Here is a 25,200-nt window from a genome sequence, read left to right on the forward strand (position 1 = left end):
AACAGATGAGTACTTTTCAGATGGCAAAGACTAAAGACTTTGACTCAGAGAGTGTGGTTAGAGTTTACATCTCTGCAAAACTGGTCTTTGCCAAGACTGAGAATTGAAAGTACCCCAACTGTCACAGTAGACTTATTTCTTGACCTGTCTATATCCAAGCATGGAAAAAACCCTTTACAATACAGGTACGCAAGCAGAATACATTTCTCTCTTAAATACCTGCCAACTTAAGTTACTATGGCGTGGAGGAGCTTCATCAAGACCAATTGTGTTGAGCTCTTCAAAGCTGAAGTTAAGCGTGTAGGGAACCAGAAAGACCTGTAAGCTCAGTGTGAGGCAACTCAGTGTTATGCCCAGGACGACGAGTAAGTTCACTATGAGGAATCACAGTGGTAACATGCTCAGTTGCTCCACGAGGATCTTCCTGAACAGCCTGATTTTCTGAATTTCTCATTTCAAGTATCTTAATACACAAAAAGAGACAGCATAAATGTAATTACATAAATAGAAGTTCTCAAAATTGTTAAAGAAGAATCTATTAAAAATAGGAACAAGGAATTTGCAACTGTAGAAGCATACTTGTATATGTGGTTATGATCATGGAAAAGTATGAAGAAAAGTCTGTTCACCAATCTAGTGCATTCATTGTCTGTACCGCAAAGCACATTTACAAATTATTCTTATTACTGCTCAGATCCTTAAAAGAACTCACATGCCACAAAACACTTAAATTCTTGTAAAACTAGATAAGTGATACATTACAAATTTAAAAGCAAAACCAAACACTTCTGTTTTATAGCTTAATCAACCTGAATCTAACAATAAATCTCATCTCGTAATTCTCAGTGTTTTCAAAACTGATTTAACAGTTGAGAGACATACTGTTATTTTCAGAAAGAAAACTGGCAACATACTAAAAATACTTAAGGGAAAACGGTGCTCTCTGATGCATAACCCTCACTGTAAAACTGTCATTTACTCTCAAACCAGGAGGAGGGAAATGCGGGAAATTAGATACCTACATATATCCTTCAATAACAGTATGCAATGCGGCAATTAGACAAGTATGTGTCAATTGAATACTGCATGTTTATGTCATTGGCTTGATGTTTAGCTTAAGTTTCTTTAAAAATTATGTTTATGCAATTGTGTGACACACATCTCTAACAGCCTGGCTGTCCACTTTCTCGCACTAATATACTTTGAACTCCCTGACTAACTTTTAAGGGAAGGACAGAGGCTTCAAAGAGAATGAAGTTCTGACAATTTCATTAAAATAGGCAAATATTAAAAGGGAAAAGGGAACCCATACAGGAAAAACAGATCTTACAAAAAGAGGAGGCAACACTTCAGAGTTCACAATCAATTAAGATGCAAATCCATAGGCAACTATTTCTTCATTTAAGTGCTCAAGACAAAAAGACAAAGTACAAAATAATAAATGCATGCAATATATGTATGACAATACTTATCATCTTAAAGATGATGATAACAAGAAAGCAACAGGAAAGAAAAAAAGATAAAAGTTCATAATGAAAAACACTAATTTATGATGACCTGAAGACTGAAGAGAAAGTCTTACCATGCTCCTGAACAGGTGCCAGTCACCAAAATTCATACTCATTTCTTTTTTTAGTTCATCAATGTTGCACTGAGCCAAGACACGGCCATTTATATTTGCCTAAAACAATAAAACTAAATAATGTAAATTGCCAATACAAGACTTATGGCATGGCAGTAACAGATTAAAAAGGTAATTAAAATTGCATGTATAATTGGATATATTGGTGGGGACTACCACTGAAATTCCCCAACATCACTCCTAAGTTCAATCCTATATAATATATATAAAAAATATAATGTATTTTTATACAAGAATATTTATTGATGATTGCTGATGGACCTATGTGTCATGAAAAAAATGAAAATATTAAACTCATCAAAAATGTGTAGGTGAAAGGCAACATGATTGTGTTCTACAAACAGACACAAGGAAACAACACATCAGAGGTAGAAAATTTCCCAGACAATAAACCACATTCATCTGCCTAGATTTCTTAGACTTGGAACACAAACAGACCGCAGACACTCAAGTACCTGAAGATAACCAGAAAATTAAGTCCCAGGCATCATCAGATCTCTGGCTTGTGGCATCTAAGATCAAGTACTACCTCCATCAAGTTCCCTCCCTGCATAAATACAGGCTTACATTCCTCCCACCATCAGAAACACGTGCGTATAGAAGACTAGACTTCTTTCTAACTTTCATCATCATTCAGAGACCAACACAGAAGTGCCTAAACACCATCTATATTCCAGAAAGGCGATTCCTTATGTTAGGCATGTTTATATAGTGCTTAACTTCCAACAACACCAAATTCAACCCAGAATCATTTTCATTACATAACAATGAGAGGTATCTGTCCCCCAATGAGAGACGGGGACAGACTTTTTAGCAGGGTCTGCTGTGACAGAACAAGGGGTAATGGTTTTAAACTAAAAGAGGGTAGATTTAGACTTGACATAAGGAAAAAATTTTTTACAGTGAGGGTGGTGAAGCACTGGAACAGGCTGCCCAGAGAGGTGGTGGAAGCCCCATCCCTGGAGGCATTCAAGGTCAGGCTGGATGGGGCTCTGAGCAACCTTATGTAGTTGGAGATGTCCCTGCTCACCGCAGGGGGGTTGGACTAGATGGCCTCTAAAGGTCCCTTCCAGCCCAAATGATTCTATGATTTCTCTTTATACCATGTATCAGTGGATGCACAGAACGTAAAAGAACCACCAAATCTTAGGAGAGTAGCCACAAAAGGGAAGACCCAAGTTGAGAGCTCTGCTCCGTCTGAGGGATCTCAGTGGTTTTGTTCCCAGATCCCAGCAGATGGTCTTAATCAAACCAGGAAAAAGACCAGGCTGAGCCATTTTCACTCTTCCTTTTTACACGGTATCACTTGTAGTAAGCAATGCAAGTATATAAATAAGGAATATTATTAGAGATAAATGATGAGCACATTCTTTTAGCACTCCAGAGCCACTGAAGCAACTGGAATTTTTTGCAGCAACACTTAATAAGCTGCAATCTGACATCCTACTTCTTGCTTTAAGCTACACCACTGAAGCTTCCTATGATAAACCTGCCTCTTAATCCTTGAATCAACATCCTCCCTGTATTTTTTTAAGATACGATAGGTACAGGGACAAAGTGAGCTCAGCAAAACATTCACTAATGACAACCTTCATATTTTTCCCTTCTTTCTTTGTAAAAGGAGCACACAGAATGGTGGGAAAAAAGTAACAAAGACAAAAATGATTCTGTGCTAATGTTTCAGAGAAAAGAGTAGTAACAGAAAAATGTACAGTGGCCTTTTTCTGAAGCAAATAGATGTGGAATGTAGTAAGACAGAAATGGAACCATCTCCACCACTCATTTACAACAGAAGAGATGTGCCAGTTTCTCACAGGGGAAAAAAAGGGATGTTGCTATCTGGATACAGAACACATTTGCAACCCTATTCATCTACACATGACAATTTTGAAAATGTTTCTCTTGCTTCTTTTCTCAAAATAACCAGTCTCATCAGCATTTACATTTCTGAGTCTCTTTTTCCTTTTTGAGAGAGAGCATTTTCTCTGAAAAATACACACTTGTATTAAAACGTCCTCCAAACTTAGCAGGCACAGAAGTTAGGTTGTTGTTTTGACATTTGATGTGTTTCAATGAACATTTTCAAGAAGACAGGTAACTAAATATTTCCTTTTCCTTGTGTATCTCCATGTTTAGGTACTAAATACATTAATGAAATTCAGCTGATACCTTTCTTATAGTTGCAGAGTACTGAGGTAGCATGCTCTGGTCCAGACCATCTATCTGCTTGAGCTTCTCACACACAGCATCCACACTCATTGTGCTCAGAGACACATGTGGTACTCCTGCGGTTGATCCTGTGCCTCCTCCTGCTCCCTGTAAAAAGTGAGAAAATGGGCACATAAGATTTGTTTAAATACTCAGTACACTCAGAATTTCACAATATACACTAACACAAATCAAGCTGTGTTCAAGTACATTTTAAAATTAAGAGATGACAATAACAATGCACAGGCATTTTTAATTATTATCAGAGTATCTATATATCGGGAAACATTTGTTACAGGTATTTATACGAGAAAAAAACCAGCATCTTGAGTCCTGCCTATGTGAGAAAGTAACTCTCTTAAATAATGTTATTTAAGAAAAGCTACATAAAAATCAGAAATATTAAGTAAGGGTTAACCAATTTCAAATGTACCTTTACTCAGAGTTTCCCCCTGATTTTAGTTGTTAGTTTGGTTTGGGGTTTGTTTGGTTTGGTTGGTTTTTGGGTTTTTTTTGTTTTTGTTTACAGTTGGACTTGATGATCTTTGAGGTCTCTTCCAACCATAATGATTCTATGATAAATAATGCAGACACAACTTAGATTTTCCTGTCTTAAAAACTCCTGGTTTACTATCAGACAAAGCTGACCTAAAATATAGCTCCTCAATTACTTGGATTCATTGGGTAACTTTAGCAACATCTGTCCATTTTCCAGAGGTTCCTTCAGCTCCATTTATGCAAGATCAGCCAAGGGGCTGTGTACCACAGTACAGAAACACAGAGCAGCACTGCCACTGCCCTCCCAGATACTATGAGGATGCTTCATATATCTCAAACTTTGGCATGATTTAGGTAGAAATTATTCACAACTCAGATCTGTAACACAGAAGTTGCCCTGTTAATGTTGCCAGCTTCTGGGAATTTCAAAGAAAGTGTGGAAAAACAAAACAAATGCATCTGCAGGTAGTTGGTATATTAAGACAGTACGTTCTCAAAAAAAACCACATTCTCCCTGGATGGGGGCCTATGCACTAAGTAGGAGCAAAGTGCAAAGTTACGCTAGTGACTTCAAATTCCTAAAAGCAAAGTCACAACTGGTTCCATCAGCTACGAAATACCTGTATGCCCTCCTCCTGGGAAGGAGGTTGTGCCCTCCCCTTTTTCTGAACGTGAAGTTTTGGTTTCAGCACTGCAGACCATGCACCAAAGGAAGCTCATTTTGGGAGGATGCAAAAGAGCTACTAAAGCTTCAGAGCTCATCATCACATGCATAAACTCTGGGACATAAAAGTGCATTTTGACTATCCAGAGTTCAGTTAATCAAGTTTGACTGCATTCCTCAAATCACCAATGAAGACTGTTTTTATAGTCGCAATATTTTTTCCCCATTTTTATTTAATTACTTCAAAGTTATTTAACATAAATTAATAGATCCAAATACATTCCTTATGAAAACCAACGATTATCACATAGAATGGCGTTAACCATATCTGAATTATCTAAACCAGGATATTTAAGAAGAACTTATTGAACTATTAATTCCAAGGTAGCAATCCAAAACCCCATTATCTACTACTGTTTAACCTCAGAGTTATTTCTAACTTACTGTTATTGGAGATGTCCTGATCTGGGGAGGTAGGCACGCTCTCCACCTAAGGTACCGTGAGTTTCAAAGTTTAGATGCTATTCCCCTGAAGTTCTCTGCCAGATGTGCTTGAAATGGACTTAAAATTGGCAAACTATCAAATTCACTCCAGAACACTGCAAGAGGCTGTGGGGAATCTAAGCCTAGCAGTTTGCACGCTTGCCTGAGAACAGAGTTGGGGAACTAATCTTTGTTTCTTTGACCATTTTTTTTTTTTTTTCTTTAATGTGATGTCAACTGGGTGCTAAACAAACAAAAGATATTTCTGGGTAGGTGGCCTACCTAAATTACTGCATAAAAATTAAGCATTAGAATTCCACTACAGTCTAGGCACCTAACTTAGGGGTTTGGTATTCCTTCTGAGGACATGAGAGTCAGTTACTTTTCCAATTCTGCAATGTCTCCCTTACGAGGTGCCTACAATACCTAATTAGTTATCATATTAGGCATCTAAAGGAGGAAATTTAGGTCTTAATCTAGTCTTATTTTTAGCACAGCTAAAATCTTTATCATGTTAAGGATATAAGTCAACCATCAGACCAATGAAGATGACACGAAGAAGCTTCATCCATAAACTATTTATCATATTCTTCTTTTATGTACATCTCTATTTTTCCTCTTTAAAAATCATTCTAAGTTTTTCTTTAGCATACCAGTTTTGTCTATTATTTCCCCACAAACACACTATGTCCTATTGGTATGAGTTAGATAACACATCAATAAAGGTATTAAGTTAATTCAAATCTTAATTGTTTTTTGAAAGAAAGCTTATCAATTAAAACAAAAGAAACTGTTAGAGCCAAAATTACACTGTGGCACTACTAAAATAAATGATCCTTAACTAACATGTGTAAACAGTTGCCTTTCTTCTCTGAATCTATTAAATATTCTACAATAAATGAAGAAAAGTTTTAAACACTTCTAATTTAACAGTTCTCCTTCAGATCAAAATATTTCTTTAACAATCAAGAACAAGTCATTCTTTCTGCATGCATTAAGAGTTAGTTTAGAAACTTTGCTTTCCGTGCATAAAAAAATACAGGGAAGCGCTAAAATATTTAGACTATTTTTGTTAAAGGGTGAACTGTTTGAAATAGATGCACATTAATCCAAATCATTCTTTATAAAAAGCACTCTCTGAAGAATAAGCATTCTAATAGCTTTAGGGTTATTGTCATCATGTAAGTGAATTAAAACTGTACTTAAACTGACATATTTTTCAGCCTTAGTGGTTTTGTTAGAGATGCTTAGAGAACATTAGCCTGAGAAGTATTTGCCATGCAAAAGCTAAAAGCAGCTTGTCAAAACAAACCTCAAGGCTAGTAATGAGCATTAGTTTACAGACAGCCCAGCATGAAGCGCCAGTATGATAGTTTCTGAAATGACAATTCACAGAAAGTGGCTGTACCTGTCTGTTTTTGTTTAACCCAGACTTACACGGCTTTGAGAAAAGGACAAAACAGAATGAAAAGAAACAACAGCTTAAAGCAACATCAGAAAGGTTGAACATACAGATGACATGCTTTGGAGTAAACAGAGGAAATTAGTGTTGGACAGAAACGGGATATTTTCATAATGTGACAAAACTTCTAAGATAGACCTTCAGAATATATATTTAGTATATGGTATACAAATACTATTTTCCTATGAGCAAACTACTCTGTTTTTCACTGTTCTAAAAGTGACACTTGCTGTACTTTGTTTGCATAGAAGTTTTACGTTATGTTTCTGATGGAAAATCCTGCTTTTAACTAAACATTGTCCTGCCATTGCAAGATCACATTATACCACCAATGTATCTCAAACAACTTTGAAAACTTCTATCTAAGCACCCCCCACCCCCTAAAAAAGCAAACCACTCCCCCTCCAGAACTGAAAAAGTATTTCTTTTAAGAACAAATATTCAAGGCACAAAAATGCTACATAAAAGCACCTGGAAAATCCATATAAGAAAATTCCCATGCCACATGTTTTCATCCATGCTCAAACTTTTGAAAAGCACTTCCAGTTTCTTAAAGAGTTTTGTATGTTTACGTACACTACATGCTCTGGGCCATGTTAGTTCTCATTCAAAGCACACATACTACATCTTAAGGTATTACATATTCAATGCAGTATGAAAAATGTATTTAAACAAAGTAATTATGTTGCAACAAGCTGCATCCGAACAAGTCATAATTCACAATGCAAATTAAAGCACACAAGTAAGTTTATAACAGATAACCACTGCTAACCCTAGTTTGATTTCTAACATAATAGAGGATACTATGAACAGATACTGGTAACACTACAATCCAATGCTAAACTCTTCAGCAGAGCACTCTAGAAGTTTTTGCAGCTCCTGTCAGAAAGAACCATTTGTATAGTAAAGTCAGCAGAAATGCATGTTTGCCTCCATCACAGACGTGACAAGGCTGACATCTTAAGTCAAGTCTATTTCATTAGTCCTTTAAGCCAATACGCTAAAATTTGGAATGCACCTTTCATGTTGATACAGCTACATAGATGGTATTGGTAAACTTACCAGTTTGACATCTGGTTTTATCCATTCAGTAAAGAATAGTAAACTACAGTCTGAGATAGACAAGTTTATCATCAGCAACAGAATCCAAATATAGAAGGTAGCAGTAGTCAAATTCTTGATACACAATGACTGCTCTCAAAATACTTCTGATTTCCACTAAGCTAACCTAGACTTCCACTGATTTTACAAGACATGATTAGGATCTGAAATTTCAGAACTCGGCCAACTCCCATGTCAGACCGACAACAACTGCAGGGCTTTAACTAGATCACGTAATGTCCTCAACACAGCTCTGTCAACTCATGCAATGAGTAGCAATGATGATCTGCATTAAAAAAAATTGATGCTCCTGATGAAACTGGGTTTTCGCCTTGTAAGACTTCAACATTCAAAATAATGATTACTCTCTAATTTTACACACAAGTACAATTGCAACATTTCTGGTTCCTTGACAGATTTGCATGAAAGACAATATTGCTTCTACGTGCTCCTCTTGTTTTCAGTCACAAACCAATTACACATCTTGGTGATTATCAACTACTCTGTACACTTTTCTAGTTTATTTCATTACTTTGCATGCACCAATCTTATTAATAAGTAAAAGCTGTATCATTTATATAGTAGCAATGACCCATCAATTAAGAGCTACATAAATAGCTGAATGAAATTATTGTGCCCATCACCTATGGATAACTGCAGTACCTAAAATAAGTATAATATTGTTTCCTTTCACAGAAATTTCAGTAAAGTCTACAAAAGCAGTGTTTTTAGAATAGATGAAACCCTGATAAGATGTCCTGTCAGGCACACAAAATACCACACCCTGACTCACAACATTCTTGTCAACTACCCAAAAGATTTTCAAAAATTCAAAATTTCAGACTTACACTGTAGGTTAAATATTGCTAAGCCTTAGAAAAGTGTAACATCTGATCTGCTGTACTACACAGATTCACAGGAGTATAAATTTAACTCAAAAATAGACCTAATAAAACCCTCCATTATTATTCCAAAGTTTCTTTTGAATGTTCTAACTCCTGTATTTGCTTACCTACAGCCAACAGACTATATAACTTACATGAGTCTTTTAAATTGCCATTTGAAACTGCAGCCTATGTGTGCTTAAGATACACACTCAGAGCAGCAAGCAGAACAACCACCAGGGCCAGGTCTGCTGCTGGAGCTCATTCACTACTTTACCCTGAGACTAAATCCCACTTTTCCAGGCCTGTGTTCCTTCTCACACTCACGGATACACGCATACTTCAGCCATCACTCTACTACCTTCTCAAAAGTCCTTTTTCTCCTTGCACTGACAAGCTGCAAAGGACCAGGAAGAGAATGGGATAGTGAGATAAGGAATCAAACACAGGGAAGGCATCAGCATCTCCAAAAATACACTACAAGAAAAACTTACTCCAAAGTCATCCCTTCACACAAGGTAGCTAATGACCTGGGAGAGAGAACTTCAGGGTACATTTTCCATTGCATCACCCATACATCGGTGCTCAGTGAAAGTTATGTGCAGTTAAATACAGTTCTGGAACTTCTGTGGGTTTTTTTTTCATTGCACAACAATGAAAAGACATTTTTGCAATGATTTAGTAGAAGAAAAAATAGCAGAGATCAAACCCTAACTGTTGCCAACAACTATCGGCGGCAAATATTAAGAGAATGAGGACAATCATATTAACCTCTTTGTTTTGGTAATAAATAATGATTTTCCATCAATTCCCACAATTAGCATTAAAACAGATACCCATAAAGACGGTATCTTTGTGTGAATACTTAGAATAAAACAAAAATAAGTCATTGAAAAGGTAGATGTTAGCATTCTGACTCAAAAATAAGCTTATGACTGACAACATTTTTTTTTTTTTAATTTTTATGAAAAGTGGCTTTATACTGTGTTAACTGCAATAGCTTTATGTCACCAACTAAACTAGTAGGAATCAGGTGAGAGAAAGAGGAAAAAACACAGTTACTTCATTCTAAAATCTAAGCACTGAATGACCAGCTGTCATTCTTCACTCTGTTTAGCTACCACAACACTCTCTTTACTGAAAGCTCACCATAGCTACGGAGAAACGTATGGAGAAAACTACAGGGAAAAATAAAACACATCTTATAAGGAAGTATTAGCTCTTAAATTCATTCACGAACTACATTAGTTTTCAACTATTCTATTTGCCCACCAAAGCCACTGATGCTGTGTTAGTGAACTGCAGTTACGATTAATGCAGACTCACTACTGCTCAAAAAGCAATGAGATGCTAAAATTTCCACACCACATGACTACTCGTTTACCATTGAGGGGTCTGTGGGTGAAGGAAGCCCCTCATCAGCATCTTCCTTGATAACATCCTAACAACAACAAAATATTATGGTTTGGGTAAAATGATCAAGGGCTCAACAAAAAATATGAAGTAAACAGTGAATGAGAATGATCTCGTAATAATACATAATTCAACAGAAACACATTTGTTTTAAGTGATTAAAGATTTTACTACCTTTTAATAGCTTTGTTCATTGTATCAATATCCTAGAATTCAAGTGATTGATAAGTGAGGCTTTTAGTTTTTTAGTTCTTAATTCCATTTGAACAGCCATCTGTCAGTAGAATAAATACTGTTAAACAGGAATTTTATTATTCTATAGGAAGCTAGGAAAGTCTGCTCATTTCTCCTTCTCAATGGTAAATAAAGTTCAATTATATGTACTTGCAAAACCAAGCTACAAATGATGCATACTTAAGATAAAATGTATTTTGTTTTACTTAAATATTTAAAATATTCCTTTTAACTTTTTACTTTGGCCTTCCAATTTCCAGTATTCTTTACAACATTAAAGGATATCATTTTATCTTCTCCAGATGTGTCACAATTTGTATTATTAAAAAAAATTGAACATAAATTTACAAGTACCAGTCTTTTTCTTACAATATTACACTATATCAATTTCTTTACTGTAATACAGTTGGGATTTTCATTAAAATATTTTCCTGCCAGTATTACAGGTCATACTCCTTTAATCTTAATACTTGGATGTTAGATTTGGTTCTCCTCTGTAAGGAATTTCTAAAGTTAAAACAAAATACATTTTACATTACATGTTAGTAACACTTGTGCTTAAAATATTTATAATATAGAGGTTGTACTTGTCTAATAGTGAATCATCATTAATAACCTTCATTTTCATTACCCACTATATTTACTGTCTAGGTTAGTATTTGAATTATCCTTCAAAATACTTACTAGGCCATTGTTCTGATCTCTGGACAAACCCGTTTTTAGTGGTGGACGTGAGATGAGATGAGAACTGCCAGGGTAATACCTTGGCATGTAAAGATATGGGGCAAAGAATGGCTATGGAAAAAAAAAATGTAACAAAAAAGGGACAAACAATTACACAAATCAAAATGTAATAATAAAATAAAAACTATTTCAACAAAACACATCCTCTAGTTGAGTTTAATAAAGTGAAAATAGCAATTACTAATAGCTTGCTTTACTTTTTGCATTGAACAGAATTCAATCAAAGGCTCTGGAGTGAGTTCTTCAAAATTCCTCAGCAACTGATCCCCTCCTACTCTCCTCCGAGCCAATAGGTGCTCTGGCATGGTTTTCTGGAGGAACATAGTTGCAGTGGTTTTGGTAGCTACACTCTAACATCTGTTTTGAATATGGGAAAAAGGATAATTTAAGGATAAATCTGAAAATTTCACTCTCTTTGACCTGCTAAACTCAAAATCAGATGCTCAGTAAAACTCTGAATGACTCACAATGCCCAAGACAACTGTACCAAAACCCCAATGTGTGATACATAATAGCATCACTAGAACTTCCCATATTTGTGGTAACCAATCTGAAGGCTTCCACAAATACTAGATTTTATAAATCTACAAATAGATTTTTACAGCAGACAGTATTTGAACTTTGTTTCATTGGAAATATGTTAATGCATGTTGTTCAATACAAATACTATTTTAGAGGACAATGTTAATTATTATAGAACAAATACCAAAAACTTTTTTTAAAACAGAAATACATTTTTCCCCCACAAATATTAGTTCACTCTAATAATGATTTTTATAACCAGGTTCTTTTTTATCCCTTTTTACAAACAAATTTCAAGAAAACAAACACTATCCAAGTTTCCAAAAGTCTTATCAGCACATCAGTGTAAATGGTCCAAATGAGAACTTAGGCTAATAAAGTCACTTTTAGAAGATACAGAGATCTCAAAATTACAAATACACTTGCATTTGAACAGATGACTCCATATAGTCCAATCTTTCACGTGCTAAAATCAAGTATATAAACGTGTTTCCTGAAATTCACGTGCTACCCACTGGCATGCAATGAAACATCTGTGTGTGTGCGCACACAGGAGCATGCACTTGAGAGTCACTAACCTTGCAAGTGGTAATGCAGTTAAGAAGTACAAATTGCTTTTCCAATATTGTGAAATTTTGTTTTGACTTATCTGTGAATTTGAGTTAGGTTTTGTAATAAAGATTTTCATTTCCTTATCAATTATCTTTTAAGGCAACATACTGGAAAACAAGAATCTTTACAAAAAGCAGAATTATAGCGCTCATTGCTTTCAACTCTTTTCACAATTCTTAAAAAAATGCCTACAAATCTCAAAACAATGGCTATATTACAGATTTCTGATGTTTCTATACATAGCATTTTTTAAATTGTATTATCCAGCTATTTAACAAAACAGATAATATTATTTGGTTTGTGTTTCTGCACATGACAAGATCCTGATTAGTATACTACATCAAATTCAGTATAGAGTAAATAATTTTATGACTCAAGGGCCCCTCTACGAGGGAGGAGTAAAATTTGTTGAAATATTCCACTTTGGATTTGTCAATAAGAACTAAAAAAACCTCAGCATTCAGAAGCAGCTGTAAATGAACTGAGAAATTCAAGTTTAATTCCTGTGAACATCAATTACTTAGATAGCATATCCTACAATTTTGAGCGCTATATGGAAAATACAAATGGTTCCATATTCCTAGCTGCTAGAGGTAGTCTCTGCACATTCTTTCACACAATTACCACAAAAATTTCATATACTCCTTCAACATCTGAAGTTACATGATATGCACTCTAATCATTAGTCTAAATGGGGAAGTCTGGTTTGTTTTGTTTTAAATAGGTAGGAGAACCAATACCTAGCCTTTACCTTATATTTATTGGTTAGTATAGGATGACTCAGAAAACTCACTGACTTAAAATTATTTCACTGTCATAAGGCACAGATTCTATGGTATTTTCTGGAAATTAAACTCTCATCAAAAAAAGTTCATGTTATTTCTAGAATAATTTAATGCCTCAGTTTTCCACTAACAGCTTAAACCATGTGGAAAACCCCCAAGCGTGAAATGCTTAATGATCATACTGCATTCAAGTGCCTTGCTCTTACTGCAAAGACTATCCTCTGAAACATATAGTGAGCACCTGCCTGTTGGTTGCGAGTCATCAAACTACAAAGCAATGACAAAAATTTGTCCAATAAGGCAATTATCCCTCAATTCTTTCATAATTTCTAATTATTCCTTGAGTCCACTTCAGCTACTCCACTGCTTCCCAGCTGTGGGATTATTTCTCCATTATAGGCTTGAACGCTACAGACTCAATCTTCATTTGAAGTACAATAATACAGATATCGTGAAAACACAACATCAATATAAACACGTTGGGCATAAACCAGTGTAGAGCTGTTCTCCAAGTCTGCAGATAGCCTATAAAGCGTGTGGTGTTTATTTTGTTTCCAAAACATCAAAGAACTTGCTCCTGTTTTGCAAAAAAAGTCTTCACATATCGTAATTTCTAGTTCCCACCCAGGAAATCCCATTTAGACTTGCCTACTGCTCTGATCTTCCCCGTAAGAAACATGATCTCCACAATGATCCACGATAGTGGCAATTCTGAGAAGCTGAACTTGAATCAAACTTGTCGCCAGGCCATTAGACAGTGGTAAAATGTACACGTCCAGCATAGCCCTATACTGAGAGCCAAAGCGCCAAGTTGAAGAGCTGCTAAATGGGACTATAATCTTTCCTTTACAGCTATAGAGAGGGAGAATGAGGTTTTAAACCAAAAATGCATAGATTGTGTCACTGGAAGTGCAAGGTCCATAACATAGGAGCATCTAAAGAACACAGCAGAAACACATATAATTTAAAAAATTGTATTTCCTAAAAATAAACAACTTGCCAAAGGTTTTTTTTTCTTAAGCACAAATGAATGCTTAAAGACAACAGGACAGGAACCATTTACTGGTCAGAATAAGGCATTTATCCCCAGAACTTCGGGCGTTTTTGCATAAAATTCAGGTATTTCCAGAGAAGCATTTGAACCTATTGTGTTGCATCATACAGGTATCCAAGACCTCTCTCAGAAACTTCTACCGAGGAGAGCCTATTCTTCAGCTGCTGTTCTGTTTTTTAAACACCATTCTTACAAAAACCTGAGAAGTGAAATATGATTAAAAATGCTGAAGGAAACAGCCTTTCAGTCTAAACTTTCTACTACTATAAGGATCTCATCACTTATATCAGTATGTGCTGTTCAAGACATGAACTTTATGACTTCAAAGTAATGAATATAGCTCTTTGTCAATATTTGAAAGTGTGAAACGCTAAACCCAATTATACCTTAGAAGGGCAGTATAAAATTCCAGAGAGAAAGGCCAAAACAGAAGTATCTTAGTCTTCAGCAAACAAAAATGAAAGCATGCCCGCGAGCCTGTGTATGCACTTAATACAAATGAACAAATAAACTGATTGTAAGAATAGCTTACAACTCACAAATAATTGCTTCTGTAATACTTATCAGAGCCAAAAAACCACACAAGTTTCAACTGTATATGACCCCATACTTTAAACCTTGTCATGTACAGTAACACAGACACAAAAACAGGGCTTCCTACTTTAACAAAGCTGAGCTAGTATCAGCATGAAGATTCATGTGACAAGCATTTATCAGTGCTGGACTACTTCAAAGTATATCTCATTTGAAGTTATTTTCACCAAAACAGTATATTGTCACTGTACTGAGGGTATGTAAGAATAATTTTAGAACAGGTAACTTTAAAAGTTCTGTGCTACGTGTACTTTTTTCTGCCTTGGTTAACAAACACTGATTTAGAAATAACTCCATTTTCTCTCCAGATTATTAGCTTGAATATTTACCTATGGCCAAATCTACTTAAAGTTGAGGTCATTTCCTGTATATAGAAGTAAGCTATAACTTGTGAAAATAAAGTTAAAAAATACTGAATACATCCCACAAAAATAGAAAGTTTAGACTTGATCAGACTATACAGTAAAGTACTTCATTCAACTTTCAAGTGAGCCATGTCCAGGACTATGTTTTCTGGAGGCCCACAAATAGCTCAAAAATGTATATTTTATGCAATTTATGTTAATTCCTTTAAACTAGTGCAACACTGGTTTAGGGAAAAGATCCCAGAATAACTTTAAAGAGACAAAAGGGCAGACAGACATACATTCTTGTGATGTAGCTGCCCACCTGAGTTTCTTGAATATGTTTTAACAAGTCACCAAGAAAAAGCCAGATCCCTTCCAATGTCTGTGAGAAAGTATGTAAACGACTGAGCACAGTTTACCCCACAAAAATAAAAAAACCCTGCAATATCCTACAATTGAGTCATGTCTCAAAATGATTTTACCTTTCTTCCCCCTTGTGTAATTTGTTTTTCTGATGCAATTTACCACATTTCTCCCCGAGACTACAATGACTGAACATGACTGTGAAATTTATCAACTTTTGGACTTTTCTCCATTCCTAAATAAAACTTGCATGGGTCCTTTAACATTTTACAGATGACATCTGCAATATTACCAGATTCAATCAGAAGAATGTTAATTGGTTCTTGATTATTTACCCGATTGTAAAATGGATGCTGAGGTCCTGTCATACCACTGTAGTAACTGCTATGAGGTTGCGGTGATAAAACTCCACTATTGAAAGGTCCATTGAAAGAGGTTGTAGAAGAACAAGCTGATGAAGGCTGACTGAAGAGAGATGTTGCTCTAGCAGGTGCCTCATGTAAAGGCAATGTGGGATAAGGAAGTCCTCCAATATTCATCTGATCTCTTGCAGCACGAACATCTGATAAAAAAAAGGTAAAAAAGAATGAGATTTTGCTTGAAGTACCTGAAAAAGTTTTGATTTGTTTGCCAATTCATTACAGTACATTTTTGTGTATTTAACTCCAATCAGAACTCATCAAGTAGAACGTCACATGTCAATTCCAGCTGCATTCAACTGATTTCTCTTGAGGATCACATCTACACAGGAGTCTTTCGGAGAGTCAGGACAATTTATTGCATAAACTTATGTATCATATTAAATGCTTCTAAACATTCTCTCTCCCGTTTCCAAATGGGAAGAAATACAGGAATACATCATGCCAAGTATGTCTCTGATGGTAAGTACATCTGATGTGATAGTCAGGCCTGTACTGTTTCTGAAGAGATTAACAAGACAGAGCTTGTGAACAAAGTTAGGCCATCCTACTGCATCTATCAAGGGCAGAGAAGGAAGTTGGAAAAAACTGAGAACAAAAAGGATTCCAGTTGAGGACTGAAGAAAAGTGTCATGACAGAAAAGACAGGTAAAGAGAACTATTAATATCTGAATTCAGTTCCCACCAAGAATACTGACTGTCATATTAAAGACTTATAAGGATCCTATTTCAGTCTAGTATGATCTGGCCTTTAGAGCAAAGCTACTACGTGAAACTGAATGGTCTGTTATTGAAGTCAAATCAGACAATCTGAAGGTCTGATGAGATCAACAAATCAGGATTCTGAGTAACATGTAAAGCAGTTCTACCTAAAATGAAGAGAAACAATACAATTGTCATTTTCTATTTATTTGAAAGCATGCTCACCTGCAATGATTTCTCGTAGCTTGGGATCTAAGTTTACAGTACATGGCAAAAAAGTTCTTACGTCACGTGCAACAAGAACAGGTGTTCGCGAAGATAAAAATACTTCAAAGTTCCGTATATCTCCATCAATTTCAAGTAGAGGTTCAACATCTTTAGTTGTAGGAATATTCTTTGAAATTCTAGGGGGAAAAAATTAGATAAATCATAAACCATATTTATTAGAGTATGACTTCCATTTGCATAGTGATATTCTAGGGTGAAATACTAGTACACTTGCATCCATTCTCCCTGTTCTCCAGAAAATGAAGAGAACCCATAAAGAGCTCCACTGTCTGCAGAAAGAACAATTTAACATTTTCTAATATGCAAAAAATCTCAAACTGCTAAGTAATATGATCTAATTGCATGTTTCAGAGAAATAGAAAAGAAGCTGTAGAGAAGACTAAAATCAGATCAGAAATTTATAGATGAGTAACTTATAGATCAGTAAGATCCCCTTACTCCAAAGTAAGGGGAAGTTAACATTTGCCAACATTAACCTCAAATATCCATTCAAATTCTCATACCCCAACCAGAAGTTCCATGGTTAAAAATATCATTTTAAAACTACCATTTCTTCTAACAGGAACACTTAGGCATCTTAGACATGGATCAAAACCCAACCGTGCATGATTTCATGGTAAAAAGTGGAAAAACAACTGCCTGCTTTCAAGTAATTCACCTTCTAAGACAAGAAGCCACAAACAGAGAAGAACAACAAAACAATGAAACATGATCAATACAAAGGACTGTTGAAGCGTTATGACGATTATCAAGCAATGGTGGGGTTTTTTTGTAAGCACTAGTGTAAAGGAGAGTTTTAGGAAGGAACAAGGAGAAGGATTAAATGTTAGCCTTGGGGAAGTTTATGAAAAGCTCCTACCAAATGCAAACAAGTGATAAAGGCTGACATGATGGGTCAGATGGACCTATCTTAATTGGCATCTCATCTCATAGTATCATGACTGGTATCTCATCTGATACCAAATAAGAAATGATAATCTAAATTAAAGATTACTAAAATGGAAAAACGTTTCTCACACCCAGTATAAGAAAAATGGAAACGGAAAGAATGCACTGAGAATGGCTGACGCGAGTTACAGTAATGACTATAAAGTGACTGTGACAGCATTCTGTATGGACACCAGTAAAGTAACCACACTGTATTTAAAGTAAAAATAGAAAAAAGTTATGAGCAAAAAAAAAAAAACCAAACAAAAAAAACTTCATATAAATATAAAATGAGTGATGCACCTCACTAGTCAATGGCTTTTCCCAAAGACATATTATGATCGCAGCTTCATGAAAGGGGGTGATTTAGCATAGACATGTTTACTGCTCTGTGAGCCTCTCTAATTTGCTAAAAAGAAGTTAGCATAGCACAAAGGAAGTCTAAGAGTTTTATCAGATTCCTGTACAATTAAAGCAGCTAAGGCAACTGCCAGTGCTGTGCGGGGGAAAGGAGTGCACTGATGCATGGATGGAAAGAGAAGAAGGAGCCCCCAGTAATCCATCGAAGTGCAACCAAGAATCTCTTACATTAATAAATACACACTCATTTGCCTACAAAGAGAAAAGAACAAAACACTTTAAAAAAAAAAATTTGATTGTAATTGAATTGTGGTTTTAATACAGCTAATGAACTAAGTCTACCATTAGGTGAATGATCTTACCTTATTTCACAACTCGTTAGCTTTTTAAAAGCAATGATTTTCTTTTATCTTTATTTTTACATCCTCCACAAAATGCAGAATTTTATGTACCATGGGATTATTCCAGAGACAACAGCATCAGATTTACACAGAATATTTAGCATTTAATGTTAACAGAAATGGAAGAATTGAGGATCAATGCTACATGCTTGAAGTAAGTGCAACTCTTTTACATAAAAAAAAATGTATTTTAACTGTGTGTTTATCTTTCAATCTCATCTTTTAGGACAGTCTTGCCCTATACTAAAAGTATAATTAACAAATTCCTATATATTTCACCAGAAAACATCTGAATGGACCATGTACCTAACAGATGGAGGATACTGCCATACTATGCTGTCATAAGCAGTATCTATGAATACCTTTATTCACAGTGAGATGTTACTTCTACAGTATAGGAAAATGTAAGAAATACAAAGCACAAAAGCAAGTGTAGCCTATTCTAACAAAGGTTCTGATCCTGTAAATCATTATGAGACATTGTCCGGATGGCAGTGGGATTATCCACTCTAGGGAAGTTCAATGCATGTGTGGCTTCACAGGCTCCAGCCTTAAGAGAATAAAAGGTGGTGTTTCTGTAAGAAGAGAAACTTGACACCCAGAAGTAGGTTACAGTTTCAAAGAACAGAAACAGTTCATGCTCCAATAGTGTTTAAAGAAATCTAACAGGAGCTAAAAGTGGTCCTCAAGGAGTGAATGGTCAAAAGAAAAAAAATAGTAAGAACATCGGCAGTATCAAAGTAAACTTGTATACTCAAGAGAATCTGAGAAGTGTGTATTGTACACTAATATTTAGCCACTACCTTAGGTTCTTCTGTTTTGCCTCACATAAAACTAAACTGTAAATGTATACGTTTTTATTCAAACATCAGAAATGTAAAAAAACCAACCCACTAATGCATGCTTTAGTTATATATATTTACTGGGAGTATCCTAGACAAGAGTTCAACACTGACAAAATGAAAATTAAGTCACTTTTTAAGTCAGGGACTGAAGAGTTAAAAAGTGCCCTACTTCAAGACTTAAATCTACAAAATAAAAAGCCAAAAGAGAATGTGACATAGATTTAAATAAAACACACAGCTGATGAATCACATGAAACAAATTAGCTGAATTTTAATGCCAGCTCTACTTAAGTCTGAATGCGAACAGTGTTCTGAATATGATGAACAAAGCTACTGTTCGGAAGCCAATAGCCCACTGCTGGTGTGCAGATTGAAGTCTCTATTCTAACCTCCTGAGCTCAATGTCTTAAACTACGCCTTTGAAAGAAATATTTATGTAAATGATAATCTTTTGGCAAAGAGCCACAAAAATCGTATGTGCCTGTACTTCTCAGATAAAAAAATTAAAAGGTTAGCACGTAAAGCACTTTAGGAGTTACTTTTTCTAAAATTCAAGCACGTAGATCTAAAAATAAAGCACTGTGAACACTCTATTCTCATTTTGGGGCTAGATTTCCCTCAGGCAGAAGAATTATTCTTTAAATCAGAAACATCAAAAACTGTCAGTGTTACAGAGTGTCTGTTTCCACATGAAACTACTTGAATTTAAAAGGAATGTGCCCAAAACAGAACATTACATTGACAAAAGAGAACCTTAAAAATTCATTCCACTATTCTGCACGTGTCCTTTCCATGAGCAGCTAAAATTAAGAACCGCTTTCAGTGTGGATTAAGTTATATTCCAGCAACAATGAATTATTTCTGGTTTTTTCCTCAAAAATAATTTACTACAAGTACATAGAGAGGTAGATCATCTTATCTTCCTTCAAGAGACTATAAATTTGTTCCAATTTTTTTCTAGTTTATGTTCACTGTGCACTTCCATGACTGACTTGGAAAATAACCACCATGGTCCAACAGTGGGTCCAGCACTGAATGTTGCCAGCACAGCTTAGAGGAAGATGCCAGGCTGTTGGGCTACACATGACATAGCCCACCCATTTATCACCTACTGCAGGAGATGGTTGCCACCACATGGTGTGGTCCTTCATCACCCAACCAGCTGGTGGTAAAATGGTGGCAGCATCAACTACCTTCATCCACACCGAAGGCTGCGCTGTGCCCACATTCCCTGTTCGGCCAGTTATGTCAGGCCCTGGAATACGCCAACACGAACTGCCACCTTTTCCCCCCACCCCTGGCCAGGGGTTTCACTGCCTGCGCTCAAGGCCAGCTCTGGTACAGAGCAGCTGAGTAACCTGGGACTGGACTGCTGTGGTAAGAGCTGGAAGAAGCCTCACTGGGGGCCTCTCTTGCCTGACTCACAAACTGCCTTCAAGCTCAGGTCTTAGCCCTCGGTCCTTGCTTGACTTACATCTATATACCTTACTGGTCTTGACCTTGACTCACTGACTTGACTTCCTGGCTTGACCTAAAACGTGCCTCATGGCTACGGACCACTGGGCTGTTTGCTGTCCTCAGTTACTGTCACTGAACCTTCTCTGATTTTCCTGTTTGGCTGCTGTGCGACTGCACCCCTTGCTCACGAGGACATCACCCCACCTGTCTTGCTGTCATCCCCAGCTCCCAGCTTGCCTTCTCTGATGGAGCCCTGCTGCTCCCAGACAGGTGGAAGACTGACTACTAGAGAAGTCCTAACACCCCAAAGGGCCATTCTCCCTGCTCTTTCCAATCCTCTCTCCTTGAAGGTGAAAACAAAGAAATCCTACAAGTTACTCTTTGCATACCTAAATATTTTTTTTCTTCATATGTTTTACAGGAGCAAGTAAATGACAAGAGTAATTTAATTTTTACAGTCCATAAAAAGCAACAGACCTAATTAATTGTTACTAAATAATAAATACAGTAACGGAACAGATGAGCATGAAGGCATGTCATATTTTATCTATCACATGCCTTTTAAATTTTTCTCTCAATACAGCTTAAGACAAAAATGTTGCTTAAAATAATGAAATAACATCTCATTAAAAATTACAAAAAAAACATTTCTTCTAAAAACATTTCTGAGAAACAGAAAACTAGAAAACCTGGGCCACTTTGGAATGCCATATGAAATTTTGATGCTTAACGGTCTGCTAATTAGAGATCTGATTCCTAATACCTAATAATCAGATATTAATAATATAATGCTTTGCTCTGAAGTTATTTATCCTGTTCTTCTGATGTCTGGTCAGTATAGTGACAGTGTATCTTCAAGCCTAAGGGCACATTTTTTTTGGATTAAAAGCTCTCACACAAAACACTCCTGAAAATTTGCAGTGCTATCAACGTATCAAGAATAGTACTGCAAATATTGTTTCAAACTGAAATTTACAACAGGTCATTTGGACGTTGAAAAAGAACATTTGCTCATATATGCTTTTGTATAGAGGCAGGAATAAAAAGTCATCACACATTCAATAGTAAAACATAAGGGAATCAATGTTTTATCTTAATAAAGACCAAAAAAAAGAAAGCTATAGTTTGATATATCTATCTAGACAAAAACTGTAAACCTCTCAGTGCATATTAAGTAGTAGAGACTTCACTGAACAGATGCAACTGCTATTTAAAGAACTCATATTAGCGTAGGTATTCAGGAAAGCTTGCTTTGCAAAACTGACTCTATCCAATTCAAGTTAACAGTAGATAAAGCACCTCTTTGGAGTGCTCCCACTTTTGATCACTTCAGAAAGAAAAAACATTTTGGTCCTTAGAAGACTGACTTTTATTAAATTAATCTCCCACAACCAGTATCACACATTGTCACTGAGCCATATTAAAGAGGTCTATTTTTAATACAACTTTCCAGAATACACCCTACACTGGGATTCTTAATAATTAAAAAACCCTGTTAATACAGTTACAAATGCCTGGATTCATTCACAGCTTTGTAGTGCTATTTGAATGACAGAAGGCAAAAGAATTTAAAAAAATCATTGTGTGTATTACACAGATGGAAAAGCAGTGAAACAGACTAGCACAGACGAATCTAAGAGTGCTCAAAGCTGCCCTGTAAACAAAAAAGTAATTATGTCTCACTAACTGACAAGTCCAACAAGATCACTCATACAAGCGAAATACAAGAATACTGTACTAATCTCGTTTTGGTATTTGCATCATCAAATGTCAGTACAAAGCTACTTTATGGCTTTATGCAGGGATTCTTTTATTCAATACCTCTACTTGTAGGACTTCAGAAATTCAGCAAATGCTTGCAGGTCCTCTAGTATTAGAAATGGCCATGGTTCATCCTAGTCTCCAGCACAAGATTCTTTTCTGGGGCTACATTATGGCATAAAGTTAAACCTCAGGTCCAGACAAAAGGACACTCCTCCAAAAGTCCACGGCAAACACTGCACTCAGAGAAGCATGAGTTCCACTTCCCAGAGTAAGTCAAAGACTAATCTAGCAATCTGCTGCAAATGCTATCCAGAAATGGAAGGGAAAAAGGTACAATTGCTATACTACATTAACTTTAATAAGTTAATAACTAAAATTCAAGTCAACCAGGACCAAAGGTATATTACTTCCTTTATACAGCACTTGAATTACCTGATCTGTTCCTTATCTGGCCCTTCTGAAGCAGCTTCTTATGACAGAGTTGACCTAATTTATTGTACGGGCATATGAGCAAGTTTTTGCAAGGCACACTAGAGCATCAGTTTCTGAAGAACTTGATATTCCATCCTACTGCTCAGTGGTAGGCTTTTACAGCAATGAGACACAAGTCTTCTCTGAACATGAAGCAAGTATTTTATCTCCTTTTTTTCCTGAGAGAGATTACATCACATTTATTGTGGGGTAAGAGCCAGGATACGGGCCACTAGCAGTATGTAGCTAAGATACGCATTTCCGGCTTATCACCTTACCTCACGACATTTTCCCATGTTCTCAGGTTTTGAACAAGCGTTTTGACAAAAGCATTCAGCAAACACAAAAAGCCACCACCTCCACTTTTATTTCCCAACTTTATCAATTCCCAAAAAAGTACAGAAGTCTCATGGATTGACTTACAGAGGTTAAAAATAAAAGTTTTCTTTCCTGAAATTGTTTATAGTGTTGCTAAAATTAAGGCTTCTCTGTTCTACCCTAAACTAGTATCAATCACTGCAGCGTGGAGGATTTGAAATATACACAGGAGCATTTAACATCTTTGTCAGCGACATGGACAGTGGGATTGAGGGCACCCTCAGCAAGTTTGCCGACGACACCAAGCCGTGTGGTGCGGTCGACACGCTGGAGGGAAGGGATGCCGTCCAGAGGGACCTGGACAGGCTTGAGAGGTGGGCACATGTGAACCTCATGAAGTTCCACAAGGCCAAGCGCAAGGTCCTGCACCTGGGTCGAGGCAATCCCAAGCACAAATATAGGCTGGGCAGAGAATGGATTGAGAGCAGCCCTGAGGAGAAGGACTTGGGGGTGCTGGCTGATGAGAAGCTCGGCGTGACCCAGCAACGTGTGTTTGCAGCCCAGAAAGCCAACTGTGTCCTGGGCTGCATCCAAAGCAGCGTGACCAGCAGGTTGAGGGAGGTGATTCTCACCCTTGATTCTGCTCTGGTGAGACCCCCTGTGTAGTACTGCCTTCAGCTCTGGGGCCCCCAACAAAGGAGGACATGGACCTGTTGGAGCGAGTCCAGAGGATGGCACGAAGATGATCCGAGGGCTGGAGCACCTCTCCTACGAAGGCAGGCTGAGAGAGTTGGGGTTGTTCAGCTTGGAGAAGAGGAGGCTCCGGGGAGACCTTAGAGGAGCCTTCCAATACCTGAAGGGGCCTACAAGAAAGCTGGAGAGGGACTTTTTACAAGGGCGTGTCGTGCTGGGACAAGGGGCAATGGCTTTAAACTGGAAGCGGCATGATTTAGGTTAGATAATAGGAAGAAATTCTTCACCATGAGGGTGGGGAGGCAGTGGCACTGTGGCTGCCCCATCCCTGGAAGTGCTCAAGGCCAGGCTGGATGAAGCTTTGAGCAACCTGGTCTGGTGGAAGGTGTCCCTGCCCATGGCAAGGGGGTTGGAACTACATCATCTTTAAGGTCCCTTCCAACGAAACCATTCTATGATTCTATGACGATTCTATGATTTTTGAGAGATGTCATTAACACACATTAACTATACTGTAGGCATTTAAACTTATCTGGAATGTATGTTAGAAATATGACTTATTATTCTACATTACAAAGGTAACTAAAAAAGCTAAAAATATTCCTCTGTCTTGTCCTGATTAACTTTTGCTGCAATCCTTTTTCTCTCCCTATTACCTTTTCATCTGAACTTCCTTCTTACTTGTCACGTCCTCTGGCACTCTCTTCCCTTTTATGCCTTGCCTCATGTAGGTCTATTTAGTAGACAGTTTGGGCAACAACCATCTACGAAACTGTCATGTTGCCTTTTAACATTAAGACCACACTCTTAGCACAATAAGAAATATAACAACTTCATACGCCCTTTGTTTTAAGTAGGAGGCAATAAAAGGAAACCGAAAAACAAAAAGCAGGTTAAATATTTAGAAGTAATGCCTCACTGTGAGGTCTACAAGAATATTAAAT

At 36.7% G+C, this 25,200-nt stretch overlaps 1 protein-coding gene across 1 annotated transcript; it reads right to left on the reverse strand.

The window, feature by feature from the left end:
* Nucleotides 1-219: 219 nt before the first annotated feature.
* Nucleotides 220-24,983, reverse strand: LOC104160443 (kinase D-interacting substrate of 220 kDa-like). The gene is made up of 7 exons (XM_009698570.1): nt 24,913-24,983; nt 16,957-17,135; nt 15,946-16,172; nt 11,274-11,384; nt 3,812-3,958; nt 1,583-1,681; nt 220-463 (listed from the first exon to the last, which is right to left on the reverse strand). Exons 1-7 carry the CDS (start codon nt 24,981-24,983, stop codon nt 293-295), a joined length of 1,005 nt encoding a protein of 334 aa, XP_009696872.1. The 3' UTR covers nt 220-292.
* Between the last annotated feature and the right edge of the window lie 217 nt (nt 24,984-25,200).

The sequence above is a fragment of the Cariama cristata genome, unplaced genomic scaffold, assembly GCF_000690535.1.
Source record: "Cariama cristata isolate BGI_N322 unplaced genomic scaffold, ASM69053v1 scaffold27080, whole genome shotgun sequence".
NCBI lineage: Eukaryota > Metazoa > Chordata > Aves > Cariamiformes > Cariamidae > Cariama > Cariama cristata.

Coding starts and splice junctions, on each gene's coding strand:
- LOC104160443 (XM_009698570.1), bottom strand. CDS start 24,983: ATGAGGCAAGGCATAAAAGGGAAGAGAGTGCCAGAGGACGTGACAAGT. Junction 17,136..24,912: donor AAGGAAGTTCAGATGAAAAG/GTAATAGGGAGA, acceptor TTTTCCCCCTAG/AATTTCAAAGAATATTCCTA. Junction 464..1,582: donor GGCACCTGTTCAGGAGCATG/GTAAGACTTTCT, acceptor TTGTGTATTAAG/ATACTTGAAATGAGAAATTC.